Source organism: Manis pentadactyla, chromosome 19 (assembly GCF_030020395.1).
Source record: "Manis pentadactyla isolate mManPen7 chromosome 19, mManPen7.hap1, whole genome shotgun sequence".
In the NCBI taxonomy this organism is placed as follows: Eukaryota; Metazoa; Chordata; class Mammalia; order Pholidota; family Manidae; genus Manis; species Manis pentadactyla.
The window spans coordinates 11,395,646-11,416,809 of record NC_080037.1 but is presented as its reverse complement, the minus strand read 5'-3'; the positions used below and the strand labels follow the sequence as shown (position 1 = coordinate 11,416,809).

At 45.9% G+C, this 21,164-nt stretch overlaps 1 protein-coding gene across 2 annotated transcripts; it reads right to left on the bottom strand.

Annotated features, from left to right (window-relative positions):
• Window positions 1-788: 788 nt before the first annotated feature.
• On the bottom strand, window positions 789-20,410 carry SHE (Src homology 2 domain containing E). 2 transcript variants are annotated; one of them, XM_036922330.2, is made up of 6 exons: window positions 18,679-20,410; window positions 16,200-16,326; window positions 8,276-8,605; window positions 6,807-6,963; window positions 6,245-6,364; window positions 789-4,937 (listed from the first exon to the last, which is right to left on the bottom strand). In XM_036922330.2, exons 1-6 carry the CDS (start codon window positions 19,351-19,353, stop codon window positions 4,751-4,753), a joined length of 1,596 nt encoding a protein of 531 aa, XP_036778225.1. In that variant the 5' UTR covers window positions 19,354-20,410; the 3' UTR covers window positions 789-4,750. The 2 variants fall into 2 exon arrangements, with proteins under 2 accessions (XP_036778225.1, XP_036778226.1); XM_036922331.2 differs by having other exon boundaries at window positions 18,781-20,406.
• Between the last annotated feature and the right edge of the window lie 754 nt (window positions 20,411-21,164).

Sequence of the window (21,164 nt, the reverse complement as noted above, 5' to 3'; positions counted from 1 at the left end):
GTGGTGTTGGGCTCTTCTCCTTAGTTACACCTCAGCCTTTCACAGGGTCAGAACCCAATGCTCAACACCCAAACCCTGGGCTTTTAGAAATGTTTTCAACCTGGACTCTGAAAACTGTTACTCTAATTGCTTGGAGGGGGGGGAATGTGAGCATGTCTCAATGCAAACTTGCTCTTCTGTTAAACACAGATGGGGAAAAAAACAGTTAAGTACTTGTACCGCCTGGTGGCAATTTATAGAAATGTTCAATGGAAATTAAAAACTTAATACTGAAAGACTAACAGTATAGCTTCTAGAACCTCAAATGAATATATTTGTACATTTCTGGAGAGTAACTTCTGATGGTGGTTTTAGCCACGGCTGGGTATTAAAATCACATGGTAGAGGTTTTAAAAAAAATAGTAAGACTTCAAGCTTCACAACAGACTGAAGCATCAGCTCTCCCGGATGGGATGCAGGCATCTGTATGAGTAACAAACAATGATAAACGCAAAAAAAAACAAAGCCACAACTCTGATGCCTCGTCAGGGAAGGAGTCAAATGCAACTGCCAATTCCAGAAGACGGCCAAGCAAACGGGAGAGTCACACTTCACTGTGTTAATGCTCCATTTGGGAAAGAAGACACGGGAAGGGCTCTAAAGGTGAAATGAGCAAACAAAAAAATCATCATTTCATTAATGGTTGAAATGAATCGTTTAACCTTCTTTCCAATAGCTCTTAGTCCCTAAGTACTTTTTTATGAAGGGAGGTGATTCTCAAAACTAACTGAAGCAAGCATGAACACCGGTTTTCTTGGGTTAATGTTTATTTAAAGTTACATTTCAGAGTAAACCATCTTCAGGAGGGCATGCAGCTTATACTGGTTACTGCGATACATCCAGAAATTATGTAAAATCTTTCTGATATAACATAAATTACTAAAGCACTACAGATAGGCACCTATATTACATACAATCTTCAAATATTTTCAAAAATTAAAAATATGTATTAGTTGATATTTAAAATGTGAAAGCCCCCTGACAAAACACCTGAATGGTTAAGAACGTGACAAAACAAGATGCCTTGTCTCAATGTCTGTGGCCAGTGTCTTCATTAAAATACAATTTAAGATTCTAAATGACGCGATCCAGCCATAGTCCAGGAGCCTCATGATGATAGTTGTACTAGGCTGCAAATCATCCTTCACGCAGGAAAGGACCGATTTCAAGATGGCACCTGCTGTGTCATCATTTTCCCCTGCTCTGGCCTGTGCCAGAATCCTTCAGAAAACCTACCCTAAACGTGTCATTTGCTTTCCCGTTGCAGTTTGCTATCTTTCCAGTAGATGGCAGTCACACACCATCTTTCTTTCTACTGGGTCAGAAATTAAGATCCACTGCAGACCCTGCTTAAGTTCAAGTTAATGGGGTGCAGAAATTGGAGATGAGAATAAAGAGCGAATCTGCAGAGGTCACAAGGCCAAAATAGTATTGGTTATGGTAAATAAGAGACAACGAACAAATGAGAGACATCTGAAAGTTAGCAAAGGAATTCTAAACATTAAAAAGGATGTGGAGAACGAAATGAAATCTTTATCTCTTGGTCTCACTACCCCACGGAAGGAAAAACTAGGCATAACCTTTGATTAAAAAAGGACATTTTAATAGAACAGATGGGCTATCCTTATTTAAAAAGCAACTGAAGAATGTCTCAAATGCTCCGTGCTTCTGAATAAATATTTACTAACAATGACCATTAACAATAGTTTTAACATAGTTACCACAGTTAGCAAAGTAGGACAATTTTCTCATCTGTCTCAAAAGTTTCTGGCTGTCCCTGTAGATTATCTCCTGCCTCCCCACCCTGTGGCAGAGGCCAGTAAGTGAATAACAATTCAGCAAAGTATGAAGACTTTAAACAGCAAAGAATAAAGCTCTTTTTATAAATGTGTAAGAAAGTACTTTGGATAACTTAAAAAGGATACTTCTGTTCCCCAATAGAGAGTAAGCATATCAATATGTACCTTTTGGACACATTATTAACATTTCTTCATTGTTTTATTCCTTATTTAAATATTTACAACTCCAATGGTCGAATCCCTTCTGGTAGAAATAATTACAGTAGCAAAGTAAATAGAAATGTCTTTTTGCCCTCTGTTCTTACTGGCCTGAAATGAAACAACTAAATAAACTCATCCAGTAACCAGGAGCAGGGCAGTTTTCAAAAAGGACATGTAATAAAGGCGAAAGAACAGAGATGCAGCAAGCTCTACGCCAGTGAGTACAAATTTCCTAAAGACATTATTCTCTCCAGAGTCAAGAAGAAATTAAGGGAGACAGGACTGACTCAAAAGAATGAAGACTACAGGAAAATACTTGTATCAAGACAAATGACAAAAAGCCTGGCATTTAGCGCTGGGAGAGGAAACCTGTCACAGGGCTTCAGATCAGCTGGCCCAGGAGGCTTAACAAGGAAGCCATCAGGGACACCCTGCTGGGCCTAATTGTTTTTAGAACATATGGTGCTTTATGCCACCCCCAGCTGTGAATTCCCTGGCTTTTGTCAGCTTTGTGTCACAACCTTAGGCAGAAAATAATAGCTGAACCAGGCTTCTACTGATTACTCTATTTCTTCTTATTCCTTTATAAGCTCCTGCATGATTGAGAAGGAACTGGACCACAGACAAATGCCACATCTCCACTTTTAACTGTAACTAGAAAATACCATGACTGTCACAGAAAAACAGTCTATGAGAAAGCCCAAAGCTGAGAACAAAACAGAAGCTCAATAAATACTTAGTGTATCAGGTTTGCTTTCAAAATGTTACATCATTATACATTCAATCACAGTTGCTGGGTATGGGCCCAAAATCATTCAGTGCACAAAGAAAACTTTTACAAAGCTTTTTAGCATTTATTAAAATTAGGATAACTGCTTTATTTCCTTTGTAGTATAAGTTTAAGTAAAAAATAAATCTTCATTTCTAGAATATTGATCTAAAATAAGCTTAATACAATGAATTATTTGTATATGGAAGACAATAAATATTTGTTCAGTGGAGGAACTGTGGATACTAAAAACTAAAAGAAAAAATCTTGTACTGAAGAAACAGTACACAAACCAATACACACTTAAAAAATTCAATCAGTACTTAAAAAACAGAACAGTCGTTATTAATACATTGAGATCTCATGAGAAAAAGTTCCTCTCCAATTTTTAAAATCAAAGATCACACAATCCTTTGCCTACAATCTTAACTGAATAAAGAAGGAAATATTTACTAACCTCTTAATCATAATAGTAAAATGATAACTAATAACTAGAAAGATATGCTCTCCTAAAAATTAACCAAATCAACATTTTTCGTGTATTTCCAAGAAGCTACAAAAATTAGCTTTCCACTGATGACAGTCAGCGTATTTGCATCTGGACCAGTTGTGAGAACCAAATTACAAATCCCAGAAAACAGGAACATCTGCTCAGTTGTAATTACAGAGTCACTCACCGGAGTTGTCTGCTCACAGTATGCCATTCCCATGTTGCTGTTTTTTTTTTCACAGTAAGTAAACTAGCAATATAAGTTCATGATAAATCATAAAGATAACAATACCTTGATTATTAATTTAGTATCTTAAAGCAGTAGTAGTTAGAGAAAACTTCAGTCTTTTAAAGTATTTTTATACAGTGCAGGCTGGTCTGCTTTGTCAGCACGAGAGAAACTTGGCATGAGAGACCCAGTTCATACAATCACATCCTTGAGTGATGCATATATTTTTAATTTACTCTAAAAATACAAAGCAAATCTTTTAAATTTACTCTAAAAATACAAAGCAAATCTAACTTCAGGGACCAACCTTAAAAATGGTTCCATGACAACTCAAATGTACAAAGACCTAAAGATACCAAAGGTTCTGTATAAACTATCAAATAAGAGAACAGCTGTGGCTGAGCTCTGCCAATTTTCAGATTTTTGCAAAACCAGAAACCTCTGTTTTGTATTGTATTCTATGATTCAGAATTATAGTAATGATGCCAATGCTTAATTATACCGGTGATTCTTAAATCAGGGGTATCTTCCTTCCTATTTATGCTTATAGTACTGATTTGCTGAAAAATGATGATTTAAAGTCCACAGGGATTGTGGAAACACAAACTTTCTTAGTAGGCTGACCAGTAAAATAATCCTTTTGCCAGACCCTAAAGCTGTGAGTTGTCATGGACTCCAGAGTTGGACCAAGACATTTGCGAGAGAAAGACAGCAGGCTCCGAGGTGCCCACTATTCCCTAACTTCCTCCTATTCCTCCTTCTGCCCAGCAAGGAGTTTGATATCACGCTCTTCTGGTTTGCACAATATTTTTTGGTTGTCCTACGTAAAAGTCAAGTGCATTTTTGTTAGTTTGTTTGGAGACCAGGTATTCCAGGTAACAAATAGCACATTTTGGAAGCAGTATTCCTGGGCTCCTGACTTACCTTTCCTGAGGGTCCCGCCTCACCCAGAACTCCCTACTCCAGAGGGTGGAGACAACTGGTCAGTTATGATTTCTTACTGCAGAACTACTTATAGCCAAGGAGAAAAGGGCCAGGGCAGTAACCAAGAGTCATGCCATGGACTCAAGGCCAAAGATGTTTTGACTTCTGAATGAAGATGAAGACTCCCATTTCCTACCAATTGTTATGGTGCAGCTCAGCCTTGTCTCTGCAGGAGCTGGTTGGGTGCCGATGCCCTGTTAGGTGTGAGAGGCCTGGCCAGGGATTTTGGTGGCTGAGCCTTAGTGCAGCTTGCTGTGCACTGGGTAGAGCAAGGCCATGTGTCCTGCCCCCTTGAAAGGCAGCTTCTCACTGGAATAATAGTGTACCACTTCGGGGATGCTGTCGAAGACTGCGCTCGTCTGGTTCAGCGTGTACTTGCTGTCTTTGGTCTGAGCCACTATGATGTGGACGCATCCTTGACTAGTCCTGGAACAAAACAAAAACCAAGGAGGAGACGTGAATGGGTGAGCAGCGGGCTCCCTCCCCACTGACAACAATCCCAGCCAGATTCCCATTCAACATTCCCGGAACTGTTATATACAAACAGACATGCATTCAGGAGCTCGAGGCCCTCCGCTAAACGTGTGCCATCCTTGACTTGTTTATCCCTAATATAATACAAGTCATCAGGTACTGGTCCAAAAAGAAAAACAAAACAAAACAGTCTCTCTTGGCCCCCAAACTGGCCAACCAGTGCTTAAGCCCAAGTATGAGACCACACGGTGAAGCTGAAATTTGCCTTCTTCGTGATGGCAAAAGGGGCATGTGTAAGGGTTCCTCCTTTCCTCCCTGAAGAATACATTAATAATAATAATAATACTACTAAAAAACCTGTTCCCTCCTCCTCCTTCTCCCCAGCTCCCAATCTGGAAAGCCTGCTCCTGGTTGCAAATGAGGACAGCTGGCACCGAAGGCTCAAAAACTGAATCCACGAGCACCAGTTTCAGGAACACAGCAGAGCTATTCCTGGTATTGTGTATCTGGTGGCCTATCCCGTTTTTGGAGCCATATTGCTCAGACTTCCCCCCCACCCCCCCAAGCTCTCTTCCCCTCCAGTCTGATTGTTTCAGCTGCAGGGGCTCAGCTTCCTCAGGAAGGAAATGCTGTTAGGGCCCTTGACAGCGATCCTCCAATACAGCACCACGGAGCGCACAGAGCAGCGACAATTTCCATGGTACCAGCTCCGCCAGGCCTACCGGGCCAAAAGGAAGGTTCTGGGCATAATCAGACAGGGGGAGCAATAGCAAGTCAGTGTTCCCTTCTTCACCAGAATAAACGGGTCCCAAAATTGCAGCTGGCATTTTGACAATCAAGGGATCTGATTTCTTCAAGTTCCTAACCCTAGGGAATAAACAGAAGGACTGGACTAGCCTGTTAGGAATTAGTCTTTTCATCAGGAATTATTTCTCTGCTGCAAGGACCTACTTCCTATCAGGCAACATAAGGTAGAACATGACCAATGTACAATGATAAAAGAAATGGGACCCACAAATAAGAGATATTAGGGTATTTACCTAATTCCTACTTTGTATTTTCTAATTCCAACTAATCAGAGCATTTCCTACTCGGTCGTCCAGGCAAATGCATAATATTTTCTGGTAATACATGCCCCCGTGAGGCACCTTCAAATTCTATCTTTTTGGACTGGTCATCCACCCACGAGAGGGAAGCCTGTCCCGTGCATCCCCTCCCGCCTCCAGAAAGGAACGTGCCCATGAACGCCCCATACTCACTTTAGTGCAATGGAGTACCTGCTGGTCCCCGACTCGCTGTGCCGGACCAGGTAACCAGCTTCTTTGCAGGGCTGGAGCCGACTCTCGGCCTCGGCACGGGTGATAGCACCGTGATACCACCTGAAAAGTGGGGTGAGGGGAGAGCCATGAGCATCAAAAATCCAGCCAGGGCCTCACTCCAGAAAGCGCGACTTGACATGAGTTTCTGGGAGGGGCTCAACAGCCCGAATTAGATCCTGCTTCACAAGCAGAAGAGACAAAAAATACAGATTCGGGCAATCCTGGACTGCAAAACCTACCAAGCATATGAGAGGGAGCTAACAGGGCTGGTGTTCTAAAAGTTTTCCCTCTGAACAGGAGAATGGAATGTAAAATCAGGTTCCTGGGGTGCAGTGCACTTCCCATTGTGCACCAAGGCACTGGGCTTTGAGGATGGGTTTTCATCAATCGGCTGCACCCGGATGAGCACTCATGAACGAAAATACTCGTGTAAAACGGGCCGGCATGCTCCGGCATCAATCAGCTCCTAGCCAGGGCTATTGGGTCTGTGGGGGAGACTCACGGCTGCTTCTCCAGGGGCAGGGCGGGGTCCACTCTCTCCCCCTCGCTGGGCTCCGGGACCGCAGGCTTCAGGATCTTCTGGGTCCAGCTCTTCTGCCGGTGGTGCTGCCGCACCATCTCCTCCCTGCTGGACGGTCGCTCAGAGCCTTCAAACTGAACTGGAAGGAAGGCTCCGTTTAATGTCAGAGGCCACCGTGGGGACCCACGCAGACTCCCTGTCTGCCTCGTGCCTCGGCTCACCCCCCTTTTGATGTGAGCTCAACCATGGCAGGTAGCTGGGCTCCTGCTGTCTCTGATATTTGACCACGCGGCTGTTAGCACCTACCTACAGCCACTTGTTCTGTGAGATAGTCAGCAATGTAAAATCATTTCAGAATAGGAGAAGAGAGCACTTTATTTCAGCACATGCTTTTAAAAAACTCTTATAGTTTTGGCATATGTAGAGTAAAAGACTAAACAGAGTTACAGGTAATCCTTGCAAGAGTGTATTGTGGTATGGAACCAGATGAACACTGTTTACTGTGAAATAATAAAACAATAAGAAAAATCAACTTAGCAAACAGAAAGAAACTACTGCATCATGCCTTAAAGATGCTACAACTTTCAGGGTGGATAGAAGATAAAGGGATAAAAGGACAACACCCAGCACAGGACAGGGAAACAGCAGGCGTCTAATAGAGATTTGTGGAAAACAAAACTAAAATGAAACCGCAGCTGACTCAGATGATTGCTGTTAAACGTATCACCTTCTCTATTCACGCTGTATATTGACTACACTTTTAAGTTGCAAACTGGCTTTGGAGGGAGGGAAAAGACATCCCTAAATTTAAAAATCAAAGGCAAAAGAAATGATGTGGTCAGCTAAATAGAAAAACGACGTCCCGGGAGAAGCAGGAGGGAGAACTACCTTTAATATCTACTGACAACCTATTTAGCAACTTCCTCTTACGTTATAGTAAAAAGTCACACTTGAAGAATTGATTCCTTTAGGATTTCTGACCCAAAAAGGCTAGCTTCATCCAGCTCTCCAGTCACCTCTGTCTGAAATCCATTTGATCCAGTACTGCCGTTTCAAAAACAGGGATTTTAACGCATTTGAGTAACCGAGTAAGGTTTAAGGAAGCTGCTCCCAGCTGGACAGCTGCAGTGGCAGGAAAATGCAGTGATCGGACAGGTTTTTCAACAGTCACTGAGAGCATTTCCAAAATAGCTGCGCACTGCAGAGAGAGGGGAGAGTGAGGGTGTCCAGAGGATAAAAACCAAATGCAGTACCAAGGGCTCAGTTTCAGTCCTGGTCTTCCAGCCCCAGCCAAATTTCCCTTTCCCCCTATCAAGGCCCTTGGAAAAAAGAGGCTTGCAGGTGAGGGACCTAAGGTGGAGGGCTCTGGCTGAAAAGCCGGCCTGGGCGGCTGCTGGCCAGCAGGGAGGCGTGGGGCACAGCGCGGCGCCCAGCTGCAGAGCGCGCCTCACCTGACAGCGCCCGCACGATCTGCTCCTTTTTCCACTCCCAAGGCTGCTCGTACTCGGCCGCAGGCCTCTCGTCGCTCTCGGGCAGCCGTCCGTGGCCGTCCGGGGGCCGTGCCTTGCGCTCTGGGCCTGCTGGGGCCTCGGCCCTGGGGCCTCCTTCTGCAGGCTCGTAGGGAGTATCGTACAGCTGGGGAGGCTTCCCCAGGAGGTCCTTGGAACTCCGTCTCTTGGCCAGCGTCTCTGATTTCGTGCCATTGTCCCCTGGCTCAGAGGGACTGTCCAGCAGCTGAAGAGCCTTCACCAGTGGATCTTTGGAACCGCGTCGTCTGATTTCTGAAAAACACACACCATCCACAACACCTTGACCGGAAAGTGCCAGGGAAGCCCGGTAACTAAGCATATTACTTCTTCCCCTCTGCCTGGTTGCAGGTAGCAGAAAACACCAAGATTGTTCCCTAAAGGGCTGATTTCCTCCCCAGCTGTGCTGCAAAGGACTGGCAAAAGGAATGGGCCCACCTTCTTTCCTTCCAGTTGCCTGAGCCACAAAGTCAGACCAAGACACACGATTAGGGACCACAGCTGAAGACAGGTGTGCCTCTCGGGCCATTTGCAGTGGGCAAAAAAATAAGTGGCCGCAGGGCAATCTGTTCCACATTCCTGGTCCTGTGTCTACTGAGTAGGGTTCGCCTTCAAAGTTTTTACATCTTGTTAGGAAGCTGAGATCAAAGTATTTTAATAAAAACTGACTGAGTGTTCACTTTATTAGATGCATCAGGCTACAAACACTGAAGGAAGATACGCCCAGGTATCTGCAGGACATATCAATATAGGGAAAGCCAGACATGTTCACAAATATGTAACAAGCTAATAATTGCAGGATAAATAAAAGTAAAAAGAAGTGTTATGGGGAAAACAACAATAATGGTAACTCAACAGCTAACAATTATCCACAGGGTACTATGTGTTAAGTGCTATTCAGAGTGCTTTGTGATTTTCACAGCCACCCTATGAGATGGGTACTATTATTTCCCTAATATTACAGAAAGGAAAACTGAAGCACAAAGAGTTTAAGGAAACTGTTTAAACATTAAGTGGCAAAGCCTAGAATCAAAAGCAGGAAGTTGGGTTCTAGAAGCCATACGAACAACTACTAAACTTGGATCGATTCCAAGTGGAAGACAAACGGAAGATGAGTTGACTCTGATAGAGAAGGTCATTTCCAGCAGAGGAAGCTGCATGAATGAAGATACGGAGGTGGAACCATCAAGGGCTTGTTCCCGTAAGAGCAGTGGAGAGATAAGTTCAAAGGACAGAAGCCCAGGAGAGGACAGGCAGTAGAAGCTGGAAAAGTAGACTGGCCAGGCACCAAAGCGTAGAAGTCTTAAAAGCAAAGGTAAAAAGTTTAGATCCTGTTTTTAAACAGGTTAAGAATAATTGTATTTGTGTTTCATTGGGAGATAACTCCAACCAGTGTACAGGACAGGTAAGCCAGAAAGCTATGATTTGATCTCAGACAACGAAATGGACGCAAAACACTTGATGAAAATCAGCTGACCACCAGCCAGCCAGGCACAGTGGGAAGGAAGCTGCAGTGTCTGGGGACTGACCAGCTTGGGGTCCAGAGGCCTTGGTAGGTGGAGTTAGAGATGCTACAATCTGGACGACCCGAGCCGGTACTACAGACCATCAGAAGCAGCATGTTGTGGTTCTTCAAAATGCTCATCAGGAAGCCTTCAATCCATTCACTTGGTCAGTCAAGGGGGATCTTTCTAAATGCAAACATCTCATCACTGAACACCCCATTCGCTCTCAGCTGTCTATTTCCAGTGTGCAAACTGCTCAGCATGGCATGGGACCAGTTCCAGGCCCAGGTCGCTGTATCCTTCTCCAATTTCTTCTCTGAACACCACCCTGCCTGTCCCCTGCAATCCAATTCTTTGCTCTAACCACATGGAAATTCCCTGCACACTATACTGTCTTATGCCCCCTAGGGTCCTGGAGATCTTCCAGTCCTTTGAAGTCTGACCCAGCATCTCTTCCTCTTTCCTGCCCACCTTCTCTGATGCTCCCTCAACTGCCACCACTTGGTCCACACACTCCCACCTTGTACTTCTCCCACTGTGTGGACTTGTCGATTTTCACTTATTCCCATGACTGTATTTCCAATGTGCTGGATGGAGTCTGTCAGGGCAGGACCATCGTGTTTTGTATTTGCAGGACACACAGTTATGCTAAATAAAGATTGGGTGGATGGATGGATGGGTGGGAGGAGAGAGAGAGGGGACGAAGCTCCAGACCTTCTCCAGGCAGGTGACAATATGCATCTGGAGCTCAGCAGGGAGATGAAGGTCAGAGGAACATGTCAGGGAGTTACAGACGGATGGTTAGTACTGTGAAAATGAAAGCAATCGGCCAGAAAAAAGGAGGTGGATGGGAAAGGGGAGAGGATCAGAGGCAGAACCTGGGATTTTTTCAGTTTAGGGTGGGTGGAAGAGGTGCCAGTAAAGATTGGGAAGGCGTGGTCAGGAAGGCAGGAAGAGGATCGGAAGACCACAGGGTCCCAGAAACAAAGGAAAACAACACTCCTGTGGGTAGCTTCAAATGGGCCTGGGGACAAACTACGGAGAAGAACCACCGACTCAGTAAGACTTCCATAACAAGGAAAGGACAAGTGAAGCATTCAAGGGATAAACAATTAAAATCAGGACGCTGAATTCAAAAGGGCAAAGTTTATTTATGTTAGGTTACTGTAATTCTGCTGATAGGCCCCGACTACAACTGGCTCTGACCCTTAAACTGTAGTGGTGGCTTAGCAGAATCACCCGACTTCTGGGCGGCACTGCCAAAGGTTCTAATTTAACTGGTCTGGGGCACAGGGATTCTAATGAGAAGCTGAGCCTGAGGAGCTCTTCCGCGTTCCCTGGGCCCCCACGGTCCCCATTTCAGTTCCTCCTGCTCCCCAGAGCTAATCTTACCATTGCCAGCCCCATCCCAAGGAGAGGGGCTCCCCTCCTTGTACCTAAACCTGCCCAGCAGAGTGTGAGAGCTGGAACCGTCCCAGCGCCCAGGCCAGGACAGGTGCCTGGGGTTGTCTGAGGTCGTGCGAGTTGATGGCAAGGCCGTACCTCCGTCTGAGCCTCTGGACCTTCAGTTCTACATCTTTTTTTCATTGCTTATTCTAGATGGAGTTATGGAACACAAGAAACAAAAACATACTCTGCTCTTGGCTCAATTAAGATAAGGCTGGATATATTTTTTTAAAAGAATGTTCCTACAGAACCAAGCAAAAGGAAATACACAAAGGCATTCAAAGGATGAATTTAGAATTTTAAAGTTTCTGATCAAAACTAATTTCACTCTCTGTTTAGACTGCCTGGCACAGGCGGGGGAAACCTTCCCCAAGGCCCGCACCTGGATTCTGTCTCAGATGAGCTAAACAGAAGAACTGATTCCAACCTTAAGAGAGAGAGAGTCCTGTGCACAAGGGAATTTCAATGAATTTGTGTTAAAATGATGTGTGGTCATCAGAATCTTGAGTTCTCTTTATACATGTTTGTTTTCACTTTCGAGATGAGGCCCTGTATTCCTTCTATTTTGGGCGGTGTGCACTCAGAGCTCTGGGAAAAACACTGGAAAGCACAGGGCTGAGAAATGTCCCTCCCCAGGATGGTTCTGGGATTGGATGAAATCTGCTGAGTATCATCACCTTTCAAACGATATTTAACCAGGGAAAAAAGGGCTTGAGCACAGGCCCCTCTGCCCTTCAAGGGGAGTAACCTTCCAGCCCATTCCAACACCTGGCTGCCAGAGAAACAGAAACAATCGTGGGGCTCAAGCCGACCCTTCCTGCAGGGAGAATAGCCCCTGACGTGCAGGGCTGGCTTCGAGAGGAAACGAGCCTGAGAAGGAGGAAATGGCCAGAGGAAGCTACGCCCTGGCTCTGCCGATAGAGGCCAGTTACCACGGCAGACAACAGAACGCAGCCAACGGGCTGCAGATAAACACCCACCTGCAGCAGGGGCTGAATCGGAGGGCTGACCCGCACCCGTTCAAATGGGCAACAGGTCGGCGTGAAACATAGTACGGGCCTGAAAAATTTCCCTTCTCCATTCCCAACTCTAGCTGTACGTGATTATGCCATTTATACTTAAAATCATGGAAGACTAAGACTTTCTTTTACTAAATTAATTGTAGTCAGCAATTGATATTCTTCTCTACTTGTCAAGAATGCTCTTTGAAAATGGAATTTTTCTCTCTGGAGTGCCTAAATAATGGCCATGCTTATTGGGTATGCAGGTAACGGTGAGTCATACTCAGCATCTCAGTGAAGCCTCATGATGTAGCCTGAGATGTGTTAGCCCGTTTTCACAGGTGAACTAACTGAGGCCGTGCAGAAGTCAGTGGGGGAGCCATTCATTAATGGCCCCAGAGCCCACATGTTCACTATCATACCTTACTTTATCCCCACCAAATTTCATACAGAATGTTAAATACAATTTCTATAATGAATCTGTCCCCCAATCCATTTTATAATGTTTTCAAAACATTAAATTTAGAGGCTCAGAAGTCTCTATTTTCCTTTCAGAATCACCAGTGCTGTTACTTTTTTACTCACAGATTTTACCAGTGCTCAGTCTTCTGATGTAAAATTACCTTAATATTTTCCTATCAAGTCAATCGAAATATCTGAACAAAAGCAGGCATAATTCAGAAACCCTGAAATTAAGTTCAACAAGAAAAGTACAAAGTAGGTATATCAAAAGTCTTCTCTTCATATTTTTTTCCACACGAGATCATTTTTTAATGGAAACCCGAACAACGAGGTTTCCCTTTCGATTTGGCTATTTCAACACACCACCAAAACCACTGGGAGGAAAAATGCAATTTTATAAACTCCCTGCGACTGGGACTCAGTAACTAAAACCAAAGGTTGCTGAGTGACCCGGCAGCTCACTCTCCCGCTGCATAATTTGGACAAGCGATTGAATCTTTCTGAGCCTTGGTTCCCTCCACTATAAAAATGAGACGTCGACACCCGCTGCCAGGGTTGTAAGATTTAGTGAGGTAATTTGGCAAGTTTGCTTACTGTCTTAGGTAAACTCCTGAGGACCCTGCCAATGCCAATGTTTTAATTTGGCCGCTGGAACTCATCATGCCAAGTCAGGTAGAATATTCTGCTAATTACTTAGCTAAAATGTTCCTGCTAAGTCAGAACAACAAAGAGGGTTTACACTAATACTGCTTTATATTCATAATTATATCTTTATATGAACGGTCCTTTGCGTAAATCTAAGTGAGAATTCATTCCTAAGTTTATAAACTCTAAGTTAAGAGCAAAGTTTTGGGGGGAGGGAGATTCAGGGAGCCTGGGGGCCACAGTTATTTGGCCACAGCTAAGGAATAAATGCCTCTTCATTTCTGTTACTTCCTCTGTTCCCTGATGCAGGTGATGATTTTTATTCTCTACTTCACGGCACTTACCACATTTTTCACTGATATATTTTCTCTCTTATTGGTGTTAGGTCTGTTTGCCCTCTGGGTTAGGAGGTTGAGCCCTAAGGACGTGGGTCAGGTGGGTCTTGTTCCCTGTATGCCCAGAGCCCAGCCCAGAGCCTGGTACATGGTAAGTAAATGCCTAAGAAGTATTTGTTGGATATTAGAAAATAACACCCAAGATATTGTTAAATCAGGCCTATCATCCCTATGTCACAGGTATTAACAGAATAGAGGTTCTATGCTCCACAGTTAAATCATATTCATTAGGAAACTCTCCCTGTTCTGCAGAAATGCTGAAACAAACTAAAAAAAAAAGAAATATAAGACATTTCTGAACTTGGATTTGACAACCAGGATACAAGGAGCAAACTGAACAAAAAAAGGTAAAAGGTTTAAAAAAAAAAAAGCAAACAATCCAGCAGCAAATCTTTTATTTCCAGTTTCCGATAAACTCACTTCCTGTTATTCTGTCCAGCTGTGTAACCTAGGTTTTGGTAGAGTAAGAGGTACGTTCTCTACATTGATTGCGAAGGTACTTTTTGGTCTATGTTTTAAAAATGAAGAAACTTTAAAATTTGCCAATATAATATTTTTTTAAAAGAGCCATAAAATTAAAATTTTTTTAAAAATCTGAATTTATTCTCTGGTTCAATACGTTAATGTTGTATTATTAACTGAAGTTATTCACCTAAGCTGTTTAAAACAGAGCCTGGAGCTTAATAAGTTGCTTCAATATTAAAGGCCAGCTATTAATATTGTATTTATTTCTTGGGGGACAATTTGACTTTTCAGTACAACCTGTTTTGTGAGTCCAACTAGGAAGACTGGCCTTATGTGGAACATTTAAAGTACTTTTGCATACATCATTTCAAACATGTCCTGGGACAACCTGGAAGCAGACCACCTCATCTGGAGCTGAAAGATCTGGGTTCTAATTTCTCCTCTGTCTCTTAAAAAGTCTTGTGAGCCCAGTCAAGTCAGAATCTCTTTGTTTTTGTCACAAGGGAATAGTACTGGGGTCCCCTAGCTTACAGAGTTCTGTGGGGATCATATGGGGGAAACAAGGGTACTTTCATTTTTAAAAAGCACAGCACTTTATTATCAGTATGGCTCCACAAACACATAGCTTGGATAGTATGGATAAACTACTTACTCTAGCTAAGGAGAAAGAGGAATAAAAAACAAAGGGTGAAGGTGAATCAAAATAAAGCATTTTTCCTTGGAGTATCTTCTTCCTCAATTTTATGTAAACCTTTCCTCCTATTCCTTTCAAGTCTCTGATATTTTTTTAAATTTTGAGTAAGTTCATTTTCACTTCCTTTCATTCACAGATTTCACTAGAGGTCACAGTCCAGTGACCTTCAGGGTCACAGCCTGGCCAGGGTACACCCTCCCCAAATGCACGCCTTATCTCTGGAAGCACAGAAGCAGGAAACAGAGCAATGTTTTCCTGTTGTAGCTCATTTTCATTCTGAAGCCTGTCTTGACCCTTCCAGGGTGCTACGGTCAGCCTTCTGCTCAGCTCTTCTGAGACTATGCTTATGGGGCCTGAGCTTGACAGCTTTTCCATCTGTTTTTAAACAGAAGAGACCAAGTCTTTAATGTGTGACCAATTATTCTTTTCCCAGGCATGAAACCCATGGCTCTCAAGGCTCCCTCGAGTTGGCACTCAGAAACTGCATTTTTCATTAAGGATTAGAGAATGTTCAGGGGGAAGTAAGGTGAATAAATAATTTACTCTAAAATACACAAATCAATCCAAATAACTATAAAGTATCACTTACACTAATGTAAAGGGAAATTATGAATAACAGGGACAATTTTGCCACCAAAAATGACAGGGTGCTTAGCTCACAAGTTAGGTTTACTCTGACTTGAGAAATAACACTATCAGTCGACTCTGGTTTTGGGAGGTTTGCTTTGAATGGCTTGGCTCACGCCAATGATTAGTAATCATTCTTTTGTATTTACATTTTTTGTTCCAATATTGCGGAGCCTGTTGAAAAATCAATTTACTACAACAGAGATCACACCACGTTTGCATTTGTTAACAACAAAGAATCCTTTAAATGTTTCTCAGTCCTTTGGGTCAGATTTATAACTCCCAATATGGAAGTCAAAGCTATAAAAGTGGCCAAGTAATGTATATTAACAATCTTAAAATCGAAGATCCTATTCTAAGATCTGCAAACTCAAAGGTATTGTGCACAGATTTAGGGAAACTTTAAAGACCCTGCAACTTCTAAGACTGGATATAAGGGAAATTAAGTCAAGACTTTGACCTCAATTTTGGGTCTAATTTCCGTTTCTTCCAGTCAGCAGGATCTGGTTAAATCGTTTTATCTTTTCCCCAAACACAAAGGGGTAGTATTTTACCACACTCCCAGTGAGTGAGATTTCAGTTCCAATTAAGCAGCTCCTGGTTACAAACCTGTTATCATTTGCTGTGCATCATAAGGTTCCATGTAACCGTCATTCTCTCCTACTCTCTCTGCATCCCTTTGACCTTTTGTCCGTTTGGCATCATAAGGGTCAGCATAGTCTTCTAAGATGATGACCTGTTAAAAGAAGCAACGAGAAGGGTGGCTAAGGGCTATTATACCCCAGAAGAGCAATGGTATCAAAATGGCTACTGCAAATCTACAGACCGGGAAAGAGGTCAGACTCTTCAACCAGTTCCGATCATGTTATTATTCACCCAGGTGGACAAACATCTGGCTGGCAAGAATTCATCTAACCTCTTTTGCTTATCTCCAAAGCCCTTTTCACCTCCCTTTTGCTCTCCCAGTGATAAAGGATTTGCCGGTAAAAATGTGGCAGGGGTGGATGTTGGGGAGTGGAGAATGTCTATGGCCTTAGAGCATGAGAAAATGAACTGGTCTACCTCCTCCCCCATGACTTTGGTCTTTTTAATGCCAACCAGAAGAGTGATAATAGCCAGGGGATGTCAGTCAATCACCCAGTAACTACTCAATGTCCACCAGCACTGGCTAGGCAGCAGGAGGGAATCAAAGCAAGAGCAAGCCTGCTTCTTGTCCTCAGGAATCTGCCACAGCTCTAAACAGACAGCCTCCACCATTAGAAGCCTAAGGAAGACATCAGAACTAAACAATACTATGGAAGCTCTGACTGCAACAACTCACAGGCAGACGGATTCTCACAGGCTACAGTCAGAAACAGTTGTGATTAGCATTCGTGTTAGAAAATATCTTTCTTTCCAAAAATAGAAAGGTGCCTGGAAAGGTGTTTGTGTAGCAGTCCTGTTCTGCAGCAGCTGGGGACAGGGTGGGAGCTTGGGGAGCCTGAGCCTGCTGGGCCTTCTCAGGGAGGAAGAGTTTTGTAGGGATTACTTGGAAGGAAAAAGACATCCATTTTTAAAAAGCACAGCACTTTCCCTATTATCAGTGTGGCCCACAAATAAACAGCTAGGATAGTTGATAAACTACTTATTCCAGCTACAGGGAAAAAGAGGAATAAACAGCTAGGATAATATTGATAAACTACTTATTCCAGCTACAGGGAAAAAGAGGAATAAAAGCCAAAGGACAAAGGACAGTGAATCCAAATTAAGGGAGGAAGCCCCAGGCTCTGCTACAATCTCTGATTACATTCTCTAAAGAGTTCACAGAGAAGTACCACTGGAGCTGGCAACAAAAATTCAAAAAAAAACAGTGAGAAGTGCAGAGGAGGGGACAGCCTGGATGACAGACAGCCCTCTGCCTTGGAGGAGATGGCTTAAGAAACCTCAGACATCCAGAAGTGATGGCTATGAAAGTAACCAGGCAGCCACTACAGAGGACTAGTATCACCACGCCTTCCCTCACTCCATTCTTCTTGTTTGCCTGCCATGTGTACTGCATCCCAGAGGCATAGCGAGGAACCTCAATTCAGGATCTAGTCAAACAGTCAGGTAGACAGACCACTGACTAATATCTGGAGAAGCTGGGTCCTTGGGCATCTTTGCAGGCTCTCCCCCTGTGCCTGGCATGGGGTAGGCATGCTGTAAGTATCTGTGGAAAGAATGAATGGAGGGATGAACATAAGTGCCCAGGGCAGACACACATGGTATGTTCTGCTGGTTCCTGACTCCATCCAGGTGGGCAGCATGTTTGAAATCTGGGCAAGAGAAAATTCAAGTTCTCATGACAGGAAGTAATCACTTGGGCTGGAGTCTGAAAGCTTGGTTTGAGCTCCTCTCTCTTCCCTTTACACAAGAAGAGTGGATTTAAAAACAAACACCCACCTCATCTCTGTAAGAATGGACTGGGTGTCTTCACATGGCCACACTCCTTTTCTAACTGTCTCACATTGGACAGGACCCAGAAAACCTCCGGTGCATAAGAAGCAGGAAACACCTTCTTCTCTCCAGATCTGTAATTTCCTTAAGGGCATTTCCTTGTCCTATCCTGGCCTGTGGAGCCCTGCGTCCCTTATCCTACGTGGCTGCTGCTCAACAAACGGTCATGGAATGAATGAAAGGGCACAGGGTCCTAGCTCCAAGAACACATTTACTAGGTGGAACTGCAAAAATGATAGAGCTTCCAAACCAGCAGAGAAAGGGGGCAGGGTAAGGCCACCCATTCCCTGGAGCTTTGAAACCCATACTTTAACAATTTAGACGTTAACATTCCTTATGCTCAAACAGGATAAAAGTTATACCCACGTCTAGGTTTGCAATCCCTCCTGGATTTTGAAATTAAAATAAACTACATTTATAAGGTGGTCAAATTTAACAAAGCAGTAATGTCTTATTCAATTACTCTTCTAAACTAACAAAGCTAAACGGACAATGCATTTCTGTAAAGTTTCCCAATCCCAGAATGAAGATTTTAAGATAAAAAAAAAAATCTAATGATTTTAAATGGTCACTTAGGAGTCACCCAATGTTAGAGGGGGAAACGCACTGTCACCTTCTCAGGTATACAGAACCCTAGGCCGAGCAGGGTCCCTACGCTCGCCTCCCACGGCTTTGCCTCTGCGGGTAGGTGGTCCGAGGGAGGCCGCACCCTCACCGTGTCTTGCTGCTTGACGCTCCTGCCCTTCTCCAGGCCAGGGCCCAGGGAGGAAGGAGAGGAGGACGCGGAGGAGGAGCAGCTGCTGCTGTCGCTGCTCGGGTAGCTGCTTTTCCCATTCTTCTCCTGCGTGTCCACCTTGATGAGCCTGTTGATGTAGGTGCTGCAGCCCGAGCTCTTGGCCGCGCCCCGGTGGGGCTCCTCCTCGGTGGCCCGCGAGTTCTTGCGCCCCTTGCCCGCGGCGGCCTGAATCAGACCCTGCAGGCTGTCCCGGGACAGCCGGCCGTCCTTGGGGTGGCCGACGCCGGCCCTGCCGCTCCCCAGCTCGGCCGCCGAGTTCTTGCGGCCCTTGCCTGGGGTCGAGCCGGCGCCGCCCGCCTCCGAGTTCTTGCGCAGTTTGCCGCCGCCGCCGCCGCCGCCGCCGGGCTTGGCCCGCTCCGACACGGTCTTCAGGTTCAGGGGGAACTCCTTGAACCACTTGGCCGCCATCAGGAGCGTCGTGGCCGCGGAGCAGGCGAGCGAGGAGGCCCAGGCCAGACACGGAGAGGCGCCAGGGGCCGGGGTCCACTGCATTCCCTGAGGCTGGGGCGCTGGCGGCCGCGGCGAGGCCCCGGGACGGCTGCTCCGCGCGTCCCCCGCCGGCCGTCGCCCACGCCCGGCAGGGTGGGGCCCCTAGAGTCCGGGGCGGGGGGCTCAGGGCGCCGAGCGGGCGGGCGCGGGCTGACGCTCCGGACACGGACGGCGACGGGCACGACGCCCCGGGGCCCCGCCCGGGCTCGTCTTCAGCGCCTGCACGGCCGGGGGGCTCCGCAGTTCTCCGGAGGCGGCGGGCGCTGGGGGGCTTCCCCTGCTTTTTCCTCCAGAAGTGGGAGAGGCCGAGCCCACGGAAGCCCCGGGACAGCCCTGCCCACGCTCCCAGGGACCAGAAGGGACGGCGCGGAGGCGGCGGGAGTGTCGCCGCCGCAGCTACAGACGGTGGACCGAGGCGGGCCGCCCACCCCCTCGGCACGCCCCTCCCCTCCGAGGCTGGCGCCTCCTAGCCCGCCACCTCCCGCCCAGATCCGGGGGCGCCGGGGCCAGCCCCTCTGCAGAGGCGGGCCCGGGGGTGCACGCTCACGGAAGGTAGCAGCAGCTGCACGTGCTGACCGGCTGCGCCCGCGAGCCTGGAGCCCCCTACTTTTGCATACAGAACTCCCCATCTGCATGGAGGCTGTCTGGGCACGGCGATGCCTTCAAACTCTCCCAGAACGTGCCACGTGCAGCCAGGAGGGAAAGCCCTCCGCTTCCGAAAGAGCCGAGCGCGCCCCGTGCAAGCACTCCACTCCCTCTACAAATTTTGGGTTTGTTGTGTGTGGGGTGCTTACTAGGAGGAGGCAGAGGCAGCGCCCACACCCGCGCTCATGCAGCTACCCTCCTGAGAGCGTCGCGCGGCGTTCCCAGGACCCAGCTCCCCGCTCACTGCTGGCATCGGCCGGCGGGGATTGGCTGCGGCGGGCGGCTCCGCCCCACGCCCGGCGGGTCTCGGAGGCGGAGCGCGCACGGAGTAGGCGCGAAGGCTCGGCGTCCGCGCTGCGGTTGGACGCCACTGGCGGGGTATCGCTTGTTGGTTCCAGGCCCCAGGCCGCCGGGCGAGGGGTGGAGGGGTCGCTTGTTGGTGCCAGGCCCCAGGTCGCCGGGCGAGGGGTGGAGGGGACAGGGACGCTGTGGAGCAGTTGTGGAAACTGCACCTCTGGTTTCCACTTTCGGGTGGCAGGGTGCGCAGTTACCCCTGGGGCTGATCATGTGCTTGCTCCAGGTGAGTCTGCAGAAATTTTTGGTGGGGTGGTGGGTGGGAATGGGATAGCATTGACTAAATCCGTGCACACAGGGAATACTTTGTGCAGAACTGTGGGCACTTTGCATTAAAAGATGCTCTGCCATCCCCCTCCCTTGCAAATATTAAAATTTTTATTAGCTTTAAAACCTAAACATGCTGCAGAGGCCTGTGCAGTGTGTTGAAAATCTGCACAAGCCATGATCCTGCCCACCCAGTGGCTTCATTTATGTGAGTGGTGGTTTGTTAAATGGAATGGCAAAAGACATGTTTGCTTACTCCGGTCATTCTTGGAAATGTGTCTTGGTTAAAAAAAAAAAAGAAAACCGTATTGAGATATAGTTTATGCACTGTAAGACTCACCTATTTTAAATATACAGTTCAAAGGTTTTTAGTATATTTACAGTAGCACCACCACAATCTAACTTTAGAACACTTCCATCACCCCTAAAGGAAACCTAGTGTCCATTAGCAATCACTTATCATTCCTCTGTTCTCCCCACCCTTGGGCAGCCACTAATCTACTTACTTCCTGTTTCTACAGATTTCTCTATTCTGAATTTTTTATATA

What these genes read in the sequence shown, in the direction of transcription:
- SHE (XM_036922330.2), bottom strand. Translation starts at nt 19,353, where the DNA reads ATGCAGTGGACCCCGGCCCCTGGCGCCTCTCCGTGTCTGGCCTGGGCC. An exon ending in CTGCCCCTGGAGAAGCAGCC is followed by an intron (nt 6,365 to 6,806) that starts GTGAGTCTCCCC and finishes CCCACTTTTCAG; the next exon opens with GTGGTATCACGGTGCTATCA. An exon ending in AGGTACTCCATTGCACTAAA is followed by an intron (nt 4,938 to 6,244) that starts GTGAGTATGGGG and finishes GTTTTGTTCCAG; the next exon opens with GACTAGTCAAGGATGCGTCC.